Source organism: Gorilla gorilla, chromosome 17 (assembly GCF_029281585.2).
Source record: "Gorilla gorilla gorilla isolate KB3781 chromosome 17, NHGRI_mGorGor1-v2.1_pri, whole genome shotgun sequence".
Taxonomy (NCBI): Eukaryota; Metazoa; Chordata; class Mammalia; order Primates; family Hominidae; genus Gorilla; species Gorilla gorilla.
The window spans coordinates 66292743-66307916 of NC_073241.2; the positions used below are offsets into that span (position 1 = coordinate 66292743).

The 15174-nt window shown below is 38.1% G+C and overlaps 1 protein-coding gene across 5 annotated transcripts in view; it reads left to right on the plus strand.

Moving 5' to 3' along the window:
* The window catches only part of KIAA1328 (KIAA1328 ortholog), a 403426-nt gene that overhangs the window by 246393 nt on the left and 141859 nt on the right, over positions 1-15174 (plus strand). The window contains exon 8 of one of the 5 annotated variants that reach the window (XM_063699149.1): positions 6007-7354. The exons of the other annotated variants lie outside the window; for them this stretch is intronic. Within the exon in view, the coding sequence (XP_063555219.1) occupies positions 6007-6613 (607 nt within the window). The 3' untranslated portion in view covers positions 6614-7354. Of the gene's footprint in view, positions 1-6006; positions 7355-15174 lie in introns of those variants that run through there. 5 annotated transcript variants of the gene reach the window in all.

Below are 15174 nucleotides of genomic sequence, written 5' to 3' on the forward strand. Positions count from 1 at the left end.
ATGTGAATAGCAAATATTTTCTCCCAGTCTGTAACTTGTCTTTTCTTTTTTATCTTTAATTTTTTTTTCTTTTGGTAGAGACAGGCTCTCACTATGTTGCCCAGGCTGGTCTTGAACTTAAATAATTCTCCCACCTCAGCCTCCCAAAGTGCTGGAATTACAGCCACTGCTGGAATTTGAGCCACTGCTCCTGACTCTGCCTTTTTAATTGCTTAATGGGATCTTTCATAGAGCAGAAATTTTTAATTTTAATGAAGTCCAATTTATCTATTTTTTCTGTTATGGATTACATAAAGTTTTATCATAGGTGTTGAATTTTTTCAAATACCTTTTATGAATTTTATCAAGTATCTTTTATGATCATGTGATTTGTCTTATTTGCCCTGTTAATATGGTGAATTACATAGATTTTTAAATATTAAACCAGCCTTGCATCCCTGAAGTAAACCTCACTTGGTCATAATGTATGATTTTTTAAAATGTTACTGAATTCCATTTACTAATATTTTGTTGAGGATATTTGCATCAGTTTTTTTTTTTTTTTTTTTTTGAGACAGAGTCTTGCTCTGTCACCCAGGCTGGAGTGCAGTGGCGTGATCTTAGCCCACTATAACCTCCACCTATTGGGTTCAAGGGATTCTCATGCCTCAGCCTCCCAAGTAGCTGGGATTACAGGCGTGAGCCACTGCATCTGGCCTATTTACATTAGTTTTGATGAGGGATATTGTTCTGTTGTTTTCCTTTTTCTTTTTTCCCCTGTGTCCTTGTCTTGTTTCGGTATCAAGGTAATGCAGGCCTCATAAAATGAGTTGGGAGATGTTCGCTCTGCTTCTGCTTTCTGGAAGAGATTGTGTAGAATTGGTGTTAATTCTTCTTTAAATGTTTAGTAGAATTCTCCAGTGAAGCCATCTGCACCTGGAGATTTATTTTTTGAGACTTTTTAAATTCCAGGTTTAATTTCCTTAATACTTACAAGGCTATTCAAATTATCTATTGGATAATCTGCCTTGCCACAGGTTTGTTCATTTTAATTATCTTTCAAATAACTGGGTTTTTGTTTCATTTAGTTTTTGTTATTGTTTTTCTGTTTTCAATTTCATTGATTTCTGCTCTTTATTATTTTCTTCCTTCTGCTTGCTTTAAATTTACTTTGCTCTTCTTTTTTCCTAATTTGTTAAGGTGGAAGCATATTGGTTTGAGACTTTTTCATTTTTCTACTGGAAGCATTTAGTGCTCTAAATTCCCTTCTCAGCACTGATTCAGCTATGTCCCACAAATTTTGATATGTTGCATTTTCATGTTTATCCAATTCAGTGTGTTTTTGGGGTATTTTTGAAACTTCCTATTTGACCCATGGGTTATTTAGAAGTGTTATATTTAGTTTCCAAGTTCTTAAAGATTTTCCTGTTTTCTGTTTCTGATTTCTAGTTTGATACCACTGTGCACACATAACACACTGTATGTTTTTCATTCTTTCAGACTTATTGAAGTTTGTTTAAGGACGCTAGGGCATGTTCTATCTTGATATATGTTCCATGATGTTTGAAAAGAATACGTATTGTGCTGTTGGGTGGTGTGTTCTGTAAATTGGATCCTATTATTTGACAGTATTGTTGAGTTCTTCTATATTCTTGCTGATTTTCTACCTACTTCTATCAATTATTGTCAGAGGCGTTTTGAAATCTCCAAGTACAATTGTGATATATCTATTTTTCCTATTAGTTCTATTAGTATTTGTTTTAAATATTTATACTTCTGTTCTTTGCTGCTTATGCATTAAATTTGCTATGTCTTCTTGGTAGATCGACCATCTTTTCACTATGTAATGTCTTTCTCTGTCCCTAGTAATTTTTTTTTTTTTTTGAGACGGAGTCTCTGTCGCTGAGGTTGGAGTGCAGTGGCGCCATGTTGGCTCACTGCAACCTCCGTCTCCTGGGTTCAAGCAATTCTCCTGCCTCAGCCTCCCGAATAGCTGGGATTACAGGTGCCCACCACCATGCCCGGCTAGTTTTTATGTATGTATTTTTTAGTAGAGATGGGGTTTTACCATGTTGGCCAGGCTGGTCTCAAACTGCTAACCTCAGGTGATCCACCTACCTCGTAATTTTTTTTATCTAAAGTCTCCTTTACCTGATACTAATATAGCCATTCTTACTTTCATTTTATTAAGGTTTTCAAGATGTGTGTTCTTCCATCCTTTTACTTTCACCCTATATATGTTGTGATTTTGAATTCAGTTTCTTAGACACAGCATTTGAGTCAGCCAGTTTCTTTTAATTGGTATGTTATGTTCAGATATTTCCTTTTTTTGTTTTTGATTTTTCTCTTTCTTTCTTTTTTTTTGGTTTGACAGGATCTCACTCTGTTGCCCATGCTGGAGTGCAGTGGCACGATCATGGCTCACTGCTGCAGCCTTGACCTCCTGGGCTCAGGTGATCCTCCTGCCTCAGTTTCCTGAGTAGCTGGAACTACAGGCACGTGCTGCCATGCCCAGCTAGTTCTTGCATTGTTTGTAGAGATAGGGTTTCGCCATTTTTCCCAGGCTGGTCTTGAGCTCCTGGGCTCAAGCAATCTGCCTACCTTAGCCTTCCGAAGTGCTGGGATTACAGGCATAAGGCACCGCACCCAGCCCAGACACTTACTTTTAATGTAAAGTGTATATGATTTCCCATATGGTTGGCCTTCCATATCCCTGGAGTCAACCAACTGTGGATTGAAAATATTTGGGGGCAATAAATAATGCAACAATAAAACTATTACAAATAAAAAATATAGTATAGCAAATATTTATGTAGCATTGACATTATAGTAGGTATTACCAGTATTATAAGTAATGTAGAGATGATATAAATTATACCAGAGGATGTGCAAAGATTATATATACATACACATCACTTGAGCAAATCCATGGGATTTTGGTATGAGAGAAGGTCTGGGACTAATACCCTGAGGATACCAAGGAACCACTGTAGTGTTTTTGAGTATGTTTCTTTGAATAGATTTGTTTTATTGATTGCTCTAAGTATTCTGTTATACACACATAACTTATCAAAGTCTACTGGTGTCATATTTTATCAGTTTAAATTAAATGTAGACATTTGATCTCCCTTTAAGTTCCCTTACCCTCCCCCATTTATAATTGTCTTAAAGAGTTTCTCATTGAGAATAGAACAAGAGAAATTTTACAATCTGAACAAGAGAAATAGACTAAACCAAAAAAAGCCTAAACAGAGTCTCTCATTGAGAAACACATCATAAAATATTGTAAGTTTTGCTTAAATCATCAAATCTAAAATAAGTTACAGAATAATTTAGAAAAGTGAAGAGAGGAAAAATCTGTTATATTTATCTGTGTTTCTATTTTTTTTCTATTGTTCTTCCTTTCTGATGTTCCAAGATTTCCTCTTTTATCTTTTTGTTGTTTTGTTTTTAGATCTCTGTTTATTCTTTAAGGTAAGCCTGCTGTAGTTTTGCTTCATATGAAAATGTTCTTATTTTCACATCACTTCTAAAGGGTACTACCATTGCTGAATATAGGATTCTGAGTTGACAGGGTTGCTTTTTTTTTTTCTATCAGCACTTGACAAATGTGGCATTTTCTTCTCTCCACTGATGTTTTCCACAGTCATTTGCACTATTTTTCTCTATACATAAAATATAATTTCTCTTTTGCTTTTTAAAGATTTTTTTGTCTTTAGTTTTAAGAAATTTTACTGTGATATGTCTTGACATGGATTTCTTTATCCTATAAGGACTTTGATCAGATTGATTTATAGTTTTATGTCTTTTGCCAAATTTAGGAAGTTTTCTGTAATTATTTTTTTCTAATACTTTTTGAACTCCATGCCCTCTTCTGGCTAGCTAATGACATAAATTTACAATCTTTTCTTATGGCTCCACATTTTTTAAAATTTTACTTTAAGTTCTGGGATACCTGTGCAGAGTGTACAGGTTTATTACATAGGTATACGGGTACCATGGTGGTTTGCTGCACATACTGACTCATTCCCTAAGTTCCTTCCCCTTGCCCCTGACTCCCCAACAGGCTCTGGTGTGTGTTGTTCCCCTCCCTGTGTCCGTGTGTTCTCATTGTTTAACTCCCACTTATGAGTGAGAACATGCGGTATTTGATTTTCTGTTCCTGTGTTAGTTTGCTGAGGATGATGGCTTCCAGCTTCATCCATGTCCCTGCAAAATACATGATCTCTGGCTAGCCATATGCAGAAAACTGAAACTGGACCTCTTCCTTACACCTTATACAAAAATTAACTCAAGATGGACTAAAGACTTAATGTAAAACCCAAAACTATAAAAACCCTAGAAGAAATCCTAGGCAATACCATTCAGGATATAGGCATGGGCAAAGACTTCATGATGAAAATGCTGAAAGCAATTGCAACAGAAGCCAAAATTGACAAATGGGATCTAATTAAACTAAAGAGCTTCTGCACAGCAAAAGAAACTGTCATCAGAGTGAACAGGTAACCCACACAATGGGAGAAAATTTTTGCAATCTACCCATCTGAAAAAGGTCTAATATCCAGAATTTACAAGGACTTAAACAAATTTACAAGAGGAAAAACAACCCCATCAAAAAGTGGGCGAAGCATATGAACAGATACTTCTCAAAAGAAGATATTTACGTGGCCAACAAACATATGAAAAAAAGCTCAACATCATATTAGAGAAATGCAAATCAAAACCACAATGAGATACCATCTCACGCCAGTCAGAATGGCAATTATTAAAAGGTTCCACGTCTCTGACATTCTGTTTAGGCTTTTGTGTGTATATTTAGTCTATTTCTCTTTGTTGTTCAGACTGTACAATTTCTCTTGTTCTATTCTCAAATTTCTGGTTCTTTCATTTGTCCTCTTCATTCTGTTTTTGAACAAGTCCATTGAGTTTTTAAATTTTACTTATTGTCTTTTTCAGTTGTCTTAAGTATTTTCCAGAGCTAAAATTTCCACTTAGTTCTTCTTTATGTCTTCTCTTTATTTTCAGAGACTTGCTGTTCTTTTCCTTTCAAAGAGCATATTCATAAGTGCTTTTTGCAGCATTTTTATGAAGCATGCTTTACTATTCTTATCTGATAATACCAACGTTTATGTCATCTTGACACTAGTTTCTGCTGATTGTCTTTTCTTATTCAAGTTGAGATTATCTTCATTTGTGGCATGATGAGTGATTTTTATTGCATTCTGGACATTTTCAGTTTATGGTGTGAGATACTGATCTTGGTTCTCTAACACCACCCCAGTGAAGATTTAAGATGTCTCATTGAACCATTGAAAAATGGACGTCTAGCCTCCCACTGGACCTTTGCTGGGGGGAATGGGGGAAATGAGACCACAGTTTTTCCCATGTTTGGCTGTAGTAGGACAGTTATTGTCTAAAAGTTTTTTGTCAATATAGACTGCTCCTTTCCTGATCCTTTAGACAGAGAGAGCAGGCTGTTTTTTCCTCTATGACTTTGGAGTTTCTAGGTTGCCAGCTTCTCCCACATTCAAGGTTTCTAAGGCAAAAACAAAGCCCAGGAAACTCACCACGTTGTTGTTTTTCTGCCCCTGTTTCTCACCTTTTACAGTATTCTTATGTTTGTTTCAAGTATAATGTCTAAGATTTTTAGCTGTACAGGGGTAGACAGAAGTGCAGCTATTTCTCCCTGTCACTTTCAGGTACACCAATCAGACGTAGATTTGGTCTTTTCACATAGTCCCATATTTCTTGGAGGCTTTGTTCATTTCCTTTTATTCTTTTTTCTCTAAACTTCCCTTCTCACTTCATTTCATTCATTTCATCTTCCATCACTGATACCCTTTCTTCCAGTTGATCGCATCGGCTCCTGAGGCTTCTGCATTCTTCACGTAGTTCTCGAGTCTTGGCTTTCAGCTCCATCAGCACCTTTAAGCACTTCTCTGTATTGGTTATTCTAGTTATACATTCTTCTAAATTTTTTTCAAAGTTTTCAACTTCTTTGCCTTTGGATTGAATTTCCTCCTGTAGCTCGGAGCAGTCTGATCGTCTGAAGCCTTCTCTCAACTCGTCAAAGTCATTCTCTGTCCAGCTTTGTTCCGTTGCTGGTGAGGAGCTGCGTTCCTTTGGAGGAGGAGAGGTGCTCTGCTTTTTAGAGTTTCCAAGAACCAAGTTGGAAAACACTCTGCAGGATATTATCCAGGAGAACTTCCCCAATCTAGCAAGGCAGGCCAACATTCAGATTCAGGAAATACAGAGAACGCCACAAAGATACTCCTCGAGAAGAGCAACTCCAAGACACATAATTGTCAGATTCACCAAAGTTGAAATGAAGGAAAAAATGTTAAGGGCAGCCAGAGAGAAAGGTTGGGTTACCCACAAAGGGAAGCCCATCAGACTAACAGCGGATCTCTTGGCAGAAACTCTACAAGCCAGAAGAGAGTGGGGGCCAATATTCAACATTCTTAAAGAAAAGAATTTTCAACCCAGAATTTCATATCCAGCCAAACTAAGCTTCATAAGTGAAGGAGAAATAAAATCCTTTACAGACAAGCAAATGCTGAGAGATTTTCTCACCACCAGGCTTGCCCTAAAAGAGCTCCTGAAGGAAGCACTAAACATGGAAAGGAACAACTAGTACCAGCCGCTGCAAAATCATGCCAAAATGTAAAGACCATCGAGGCTAGGAAGAAACTGCATCAACTAACGAGCAAAATAACCAGCTAACATCATAATGACAGGATCAAATTCACACATAACAATATTAACCTTAAATGTAAATGGACTAAATGCTCCAATTAAAAGACACAGACTGGCAAATTGGATAAAGAGTCAAGACCCATCAGTGGGCTGTTTTCAGGAAACCCATCTCACATGCAGAGACACACATAGGCTCAAAATAAAAGGATGGAGGAAGATCTACCAAGCAAATGGAGAACAAAAAAAGGCAGGGGTTGCAATCCTAGTCTCTGATAAAACAGACTTTAAACCAACAAAGATCAAAAGAGACAAAGAAGGCCATTACATAATGGTAAAGGGATCAATTCAACAAGAAGAGCTAACTATCCTAAATATATATGCACCCAATACAGGAGCACCCAGATTCATAAAACAAGTCCTGAGTGACCTACAAAGAGACTTAGACTCCCACAGAATAATAATGGGAGACTTTAACAACCCACTGTCAACATTAGACAGATCAACGAGACAGAAAGTTAACAAGGATACCCACGAATTGAACTCAGCTCTGCACCAAGCAGACCTAATAGACATCTACAGAACTCTCCACCCCAAATCAACAGAATATACATTTTTTTCAGCACCACACCACACCTATTCCAAAATTGACCACATAGTTGGAAGTAAAGCTCTCCTCAGCAAATGTAAAAGAACAGAAATTATAACAAACTGTCTCTCAGACCACAGCACAATCAAACTAGAACTCAGGATTAAGAAACTCACTCAAAACCACTCAACTACATGGAAACTGAACAACCTGCTCCTGAGTGACTACTGGGTACATAACGAAATGAAGGCAGAAATAAAGATGTTCTTTGAAACCAATGAGAACAAAGACACAACATACCAGAATCTCTGGGACGCATTCAAAGCAGTGTGTAGAGGGAAATTTATAGCACTAAATGCCCACAAGAGAAAACAGGAAAGATCCAAAATTGACACCCTAACATCACAATTAAAAGAACTAGAAAAGCAAGAGCAAACACATTCAAAAGCTAGCAGAAGGCAAGAAATAACTAAAATCAGAGCAGAACTGAAGGAAATAGAGACACAAAAAACCCTTCAAAAAATCAGTGAATCCAGGAGCTGGTTTTTTGAAAGGATCAACAAAACTGATAGACCGCTAGCAAGACTAATAAAGAAGAAAAGAGAGAAGAATCAAATAGATGCAATAAAAAATGATCAAGGGGATATCACCACCAATCCCACAGAAATACAAACTACCATCAGAGACTACTACAAACACCTCTACGCAAATAAACTAGAAAATCTAGAAGAAGTGGATAAATTCCTCGACACATACACCCTCCCAAGACAAAACCAGGAAGAAATTGAATCTCTGAATAGACCAATAACAGGCTCTGAAATTGTGGCAATAGTCAATAGCTTACCAACCAAAAAGAGTCCAGGACCAGACGGATTCACAGCCGAATTCTACCAGAGATACAAGGAGGAACTGGTACCATTCCTTCTGAAACTATTCCAATCAATAGAAAAAGAAGGAATCCTCCCTAACTCATTTTATGAGGCCAGCATCATCCTGATACTAAAGCCTGGCAGAGACACAACCAAAAAAGAGAATTTTAGACCAATATCCTTGATGAACATTGCTGCAAAAATCCTCAATAAAATACTGGCAAACCGAATCCAGCAGCACATCAAAAAGCTTATCCACCATGATCAAGTTGGCTTCATCCCTGGGATGCAAGGCTGGTTCAATATATGCAAATCAATAAATGTAATCCAGCATGTAAACAGAACCAAAGACAAAAACCACATGATTATCTCAATAGATGCAGAACAGGCCTTTGACAAAATTCAACAAGGCTTCATGCTAAAAACTCTCAATAAATTAGGTATTGATGGGACGTATTTCAAAATAATAAGAGCTATCTATGACAAACCCACAGCCAATACCATACTGAATGGGCAAAAACTGGAAGCATTCCCTTTGAAAACTGGCACAAGACAGGGATGCCCTCTCTCACCACTCCTATTCAACATAGTGTTGGAAGTTCTGGCCAGGGCAATCAGGCAGGAGAAGGAAATAAAGGGTATTCAATTAGGAAAAGAGGAAGTCAAATTGTCCCTGTTTGCAGATGACATGATTGTATATCTAGAAAACCCCATCGTCTCAGCCCAAAATCTCCTTAAGCTGATAAGCAACCTCAGCAAAGTCTCAGGATACAAAATCAATGTACAAAAATCACAAGCATTCTTATACACCAATAACAGACAAATAGAGAGCCAAATCATGAGTGAACTCCCATTCACAATTGCTTCAAAGAGAATAAAATACCTAGGAATCCAACTTACAAGGGACGTGAAGGACCTCTTCAAGGAGAACTACAAACCACTGCTCAATGAAATAAAAGAGGATACAAACAAATGGAAGAACATTCCATGCTCATGGGTAGGAAGAATCAATATTGTGAAAATGACCATACTGCCCAAGGTAATTTATAGATTCAATGCCATTCCCATCAACCTACCAATGACTTTCTTCACAGAATTGGAAAAAACTACTCTAAAGTTCATATGGAACCGAAAAAGAGCCCACATTGCCAAGTCAGTCCTAAGCCAAAAGAACAAAGCTGGAGGCATCATGCTACCTGACTTCAAACTATACTACAAGGCTGCAGTAACCAAAACAGCATGGTACTGATACCAAAACAGAGATATAGATCAATGGAACAGAACAGAGCCCTCAGAAATAACGCCACATATCTACAACTATCTGATCTTTGACAAACCTGAGAAAAACGAGCAATGGGGAAAGGATTCCCTATTTAATAAATGGTGCTGGGAAAACTGGCTAGCCATATGTAGAAAGCTGAAGCTGGATCCCTTCCTTACACCTTATACAAAAATTAATTCAAGTTGGATTAAAGACTTAAACATTAGACCTAAAACCATAAAAACCCTAGAAGAAAACCTAGGCATTACCATTCAGGACATAGGCATGGGCAAGGTCTTCATGTCGAAAACACCAAAAGCAATGGCAACAAAAGACAAAATTGACAAATGGGATCTAATTAAACTAAAGAGCTTCTGCACAGCAAAAGAAACTACCATCAGAGTGAACAGGCAACCTACAAAATGGGAGAAAATTTTCGCAACCTACTCATCTGACAAAGGGCTAATATCCAGAATCTACAAAGAACTCAAACAAATTTACAAGAAAAAAACAAACAATCCCATCAAAAAGTGGGTGAAGGACATGAACAGACACTTCTCAAAAGAAGACATTTATGCAGCCAAAAAACACATGAAAAAATGCTCACCATCACTGGCCATCAGAGAGATGCAAATCAAAACCACAATGAGATACCATCTCACACCAGTTAGAATGGCAATCATTAAAAAGTCAGGAAACAACAGGTGCTGGAGAGGATGTGGAGAAATAGGAACACTTTTACACTGTTGGTGGGAGTGTAAACAGTTCAACCATTGTGGAAGTCAGTGTGGCGATTCCTCAGGGATCTAGAACTAGAAATACCATTTGACCCAGCCATCCCATTACTGGGTATATACCCAAAGGACTATAAATCATTCTGCTATAAAGACACATGCACACGTATGTTTATTGCGGCACTATTCACAATAGCAAAGACTTGGAACCAACCCAAATGTCCAACAATGATAGACTGGATTAAGAAAATGTGGCACATATACACCATGGAATACTATGCAGCCATAAAAAATGATGAGTTCATGTCCTTTGTAGGGACATGGATGAAAGTGGAAATCATCATTCTCAGTAAACTATCTCAAGAACAAAAAGCCAAGCACCACATATTCTCACTCATAGGTGGGAATTGAACAATGAGAACACGTGGACAGAGGAAGGGGAACATCACACTCTGGGGACTGTTGTGGAGTGGGGGGAGAGGGGAGGGATAGCTTTAGGAGATATACCTAATGCTAAATGACGAGTTAATGGGTGCAGCACACCAGCATGGCACATGTATACATATGTAACTAACCTGCACATTGTGCACATATACCCTAAAACTTAAAGTATAATAATAATAAAATAAAATAAAAATAAAAATAGAAAAAGAAGTGCAGCTATTTCATCATGTCTCAGAACTGTAAGTCCCTAGAGATTTTTATTAAATAATGGAAAGCAAATACATATGTAAAAGTTCAGGCCAGGTGTGGTGGCTCACGCCTGTAATTCCAGCACTTTGGGAGGCCGAGGTGGTGGATCACCTGGGGTCAGGAGTTTGAGACCAGCCTGGCCAACATGGTGAAACCCCGTCTCTACTAAAATACAAAAATTAGCCAGGCATGGTGGTGGGCGCTTGTAATCCTAGCTACTCAGGATGCTTAGGCACGGGAATCGCTTGAGTGCGGGAGGTGGAGGTTGCAGTGAGCTGAGATTGCGCCACTGCACTCTAGCCTCAGTGACAGAGCGAGGCTGTCTCAAAAAAAAAAAAAAAAACAGTTCAATAAGTCTAATGATTTCTAATTTTCTTCCAATTTCATTTATGCAGTAACTATGTAAATTAAATTTTATCAAGTTATATTTTATTATTTTTATTCAAACATTAGATTTTTGTGGATTGAACAAAAGCACTTAAGAAAGCAAGATGACCAGGAAGGTTCACAGTATACTCTGGTGGTGGGCAGAGAATGCCTGTTTTCTGTCATTACCTTTGAAATTTGTTACTTTTTTTAACTTCTAAAAATGTATACCATCTGGAAAACTACTCACATAAAATAGTTTGAGATCTTTCCGGAACCCAGATCTCTTCATGCCAATTGTCAGTTTTAGCTGACCATGTTCTCATCTTGTGTGTTGAGTTCCTTTACTTGAAAGTGGTTGGCATTTGACTACAATGCAACCTTTGGGTTAGATGGGAATTATCCTTGGGAATAGTTATTTGCTTTCTGGCTTTAGGAGCCCTAATGTTTTACTTTATTTACTTTGGGTCATTTTCAGTCTTCTTGGTTAGCCTTTGTGAAGGAAATATATCCAAACCATCAGACAGTACCCAGCTGTAACACTGGCCACCTTTAGAACTAGTCATGCTGGGCCGGGTGTGGTAGCTCATGCCTATAATCCCAGCACTTTGGGAGGCCGAGGCGGGTGGATCACGAGGTCATGAGGTCGACACCATCCTGGCTAACACGGTGATACCCCATCTCTACTAAAAATACAAAAATTAGCCGGGCATGGTGGCAGGCGCCTGTAATCCCAGCTACTCGGGAGGCTGAGGCAGGAGAATTGCTTGAACCTGGGAGACGGAGGTTGCAGTGCAGTGAGCCGAGATCGCGCCACTTCACTCCAGCCTGGGTGACAGAGCGAGACTCTGTCTCAAAAGAAAAAAAGAACTAATCATGCTGGTTTCTGGTGCCTTTGTTCATCCCAGTCATAGTTCTGCCATTTCATGTATCCTTATGTTGCTCTCATCCTAAAACAAAGTTCTTTCCAATCAAGACAGTAAAAAAAAAAAATCCAAATCCAAGTGAGATGCCCGGAGAAACAGAGACTCAAGACATACATTGATCGATTGGTTGATCGATTGATTGACGGAATTTGGCTCTGTCACCCAAGCTGGAGTGCAGTGGCACGATCTCGACTCACTGCAACCTCTGGCTCCCAGGTTCAAGCAATTCTCCTGCCTCAGCCTCCCCGAGTAGCTGGGATTGCAGGCACGCACCACCACACCAGGCTAATTTTTGTATTTTTAGTAGAGACAGGGTTTCTCACCATGTTGGCCAGGCTGGTCTCAAACTCCTGATCTCAAGTGATCCACCCTCCTTGACCTCCCAAAGTGCTGGGATTACAGGCGTGAGCCACCATGCCCCGCCAGGACATTTTTAATTGAACAGCTTTCACCTCTAGTTATCCTGCCTACTGCCACCATGTTTTATCATAGTTAGCTGGTGGAACCCAGAACTAGGACCATAAATCTATCCATTTAATTAATCAGTATCACAATTTATATTTCTAGGCTGAAAGTTGCCCTACTCTCTGGCCTACTTTTTAGGTTTATGTAATTTTATCACTTTGGGTCATCTGAAACTCAACCTTCTGCACATTAGTATCATGTAACAAGAATATCTATCTCAAATGAATCCTCCTAAGACATTGCTTTTATTGTGCCACTTCTGAATTTTAAAAACCCATGATAATTTTGTATTAGGTTATGTTTATTCAACCTAGTATTTGAAGCCTTTTATAATTTGGAACCACTTCTCTACCCATTTGTCCCACTTTTCCTAAGAAATAAAGTTTTTTTCCCAAAAGGCAGATTTGTTTCCTTGAGATCTTTTCAGTGCATCCTTCATGTTTCTTTCTCAAGCCATACCTTTTCCTCTGATTTAAATATCTCTGTCCTACTTTTCCATTTATCCACACCCCGACTCTTCATTATAACACTGTCAAAATCCCACTACTTAAAATTTCTGGGTCTGGTTTCTTTTTCACATAACTAATAATTTGTTATTGAATATGTCCAAAATCAGCACCTTATTGTTTAATGTGTAATGTTGTTCTGTAATTTAGTTTCATTCTCCTTGTCTGAGCACATATTTACTAAGCCCTCTACTCTGCACAAAACTCTATGTGAGGAGTATTAAAATGAGCAAGACTTGATCTTGGCTTGGTATATTATACATAATCTCACGCTTTTATATGTATATATACTTTTAACTTTTATGTATCTTTACTAAGCTTGTCATTTACCTGCCCCAAGGATTTTTTTTTTTTTTTTTTTTTTTTGGATACAGCATCTCACTCTCTCACCCAGGCTGAAGTGCAGTGGTGTGATCTTGGCTCACTGCAACCTCTGTCTCCTGGGTTCAAGTGATTCTCCTGCCTCAGCCTCCCAAGTAGCTGGGATTACAGGCACCTGCCACCACGCACAGCTAATTTTTGTATTTTTAGTAGAAATGGGATTTCACCATGTTGGCCAGGCTGGTCTCAAACTCCTTACCTCAGGTGATCTGCCCGCCTCGGTCTCCCAAAGTGCTGGGATTACAGGCGTGAGCCACCGCGCCCGGCCCCAGGGAATTTCACTTCAACTAAATTCATGAATTAATATCTGCTATACACAAGCTGTTGTTTATAGTGCTCAGGATGTTCAGGAAAAACATTGGGAAGGCAATCTAATTGAATACCAAATGAGTAGCACAGAATTGTTATAGTAGTTCAGAATCTTGGGATGAGCTTGTCATTTTAGAATAAATTTGGCATGACATTGGCATTTACTTAAATTGTAATTAATGATTCATTCTGCCACCTTGTTACTGCATGATTGCCGATAACAACTTTCGAAAGGGTATTATTTTTGTGAGTCACTTTCCAGACTGATCAGAGAAGATTTATCCAGAATATTATTCATGATTGTGCCAAGAACCACCTTAAATCATTTTTGGAGCAAAGTAGTGTATGTATAATGAATAAAAATCAAGGCTAATGATATTTACCTTTGTCTCCCACTGTAACAATATGCCTTAATACATGTACTCTCTACCTAACTGTGATAAAATTCAGTGTTCACCAGTGAAAAACGTGTCACCTTGAGAGTTATGTGCCTGGCCCAGCCCTCACTTTAGTAATTTATAAATAGGTAATGGTAAAAGTAACTACATTATAGAGTGGTTGTGAGGATCAGTACAATAGTATATATAAAATGTACTCCTTGAAGGTAGTTGCTGTCATCAAGATCATCACTACTGCTGTAGAGGCTACTGTGGCTGATATTATTGCTGCCATTTTTTCACTTTTCTCATAATTCCCTGATTTGGGCATTTTGCATCTACATTTACCTACCTATGTGTCACCACCAAATATTAGTCTTAAGCTGTAAGCTCCTGAAGGGAATTAATCCATATACTTTGTACATTAATTCCAACCAGTTAGTTGGAATTATAGGCATGTCTTTTGACAATGATGAAAATGACAATATTGTTTTAATAATGTTTTTACACTTCAGAGTTTGATTTCATAGTTAAAGAATATACTTTTACAGATAACCAGATAACATTTCTTAAAAGCCGAGAGAATAAGTGTCACATATTTGATACCAGTGATTAACACTCAACTCCCGGTAGAAAACCTTTTTGCTGAGTTTTTCCATGGCTTTCCCTCCTCAGTACATGTCAGTGTAGGGCTAAGTAAGCATTGATGGATACAGTGTCTTCCAATTCTTTTGGAAGAATTCATCTTTGACTCAGGGAAAATATGTTGGTTAGTGAGCTGTACCCCTAATTCTTTGAAATGTCAGTATGAGAAGTGGGTGCTTCCCATATAAATGTTGGTCAGGGTCAGTGATAATTAGAGTTACTAGAATTCACATTGAGACACTGGTGATAGCAGTACACTTGCTTACAATGAATAGAGGGAAGAATTAACTTTCTGCGGCAGAGATTTAAAGTGCTCCTATTGAAGTATCTATAATTTTGAATTTTTAAATGATATTCTAACCAACTTAATCTTCCCTACCT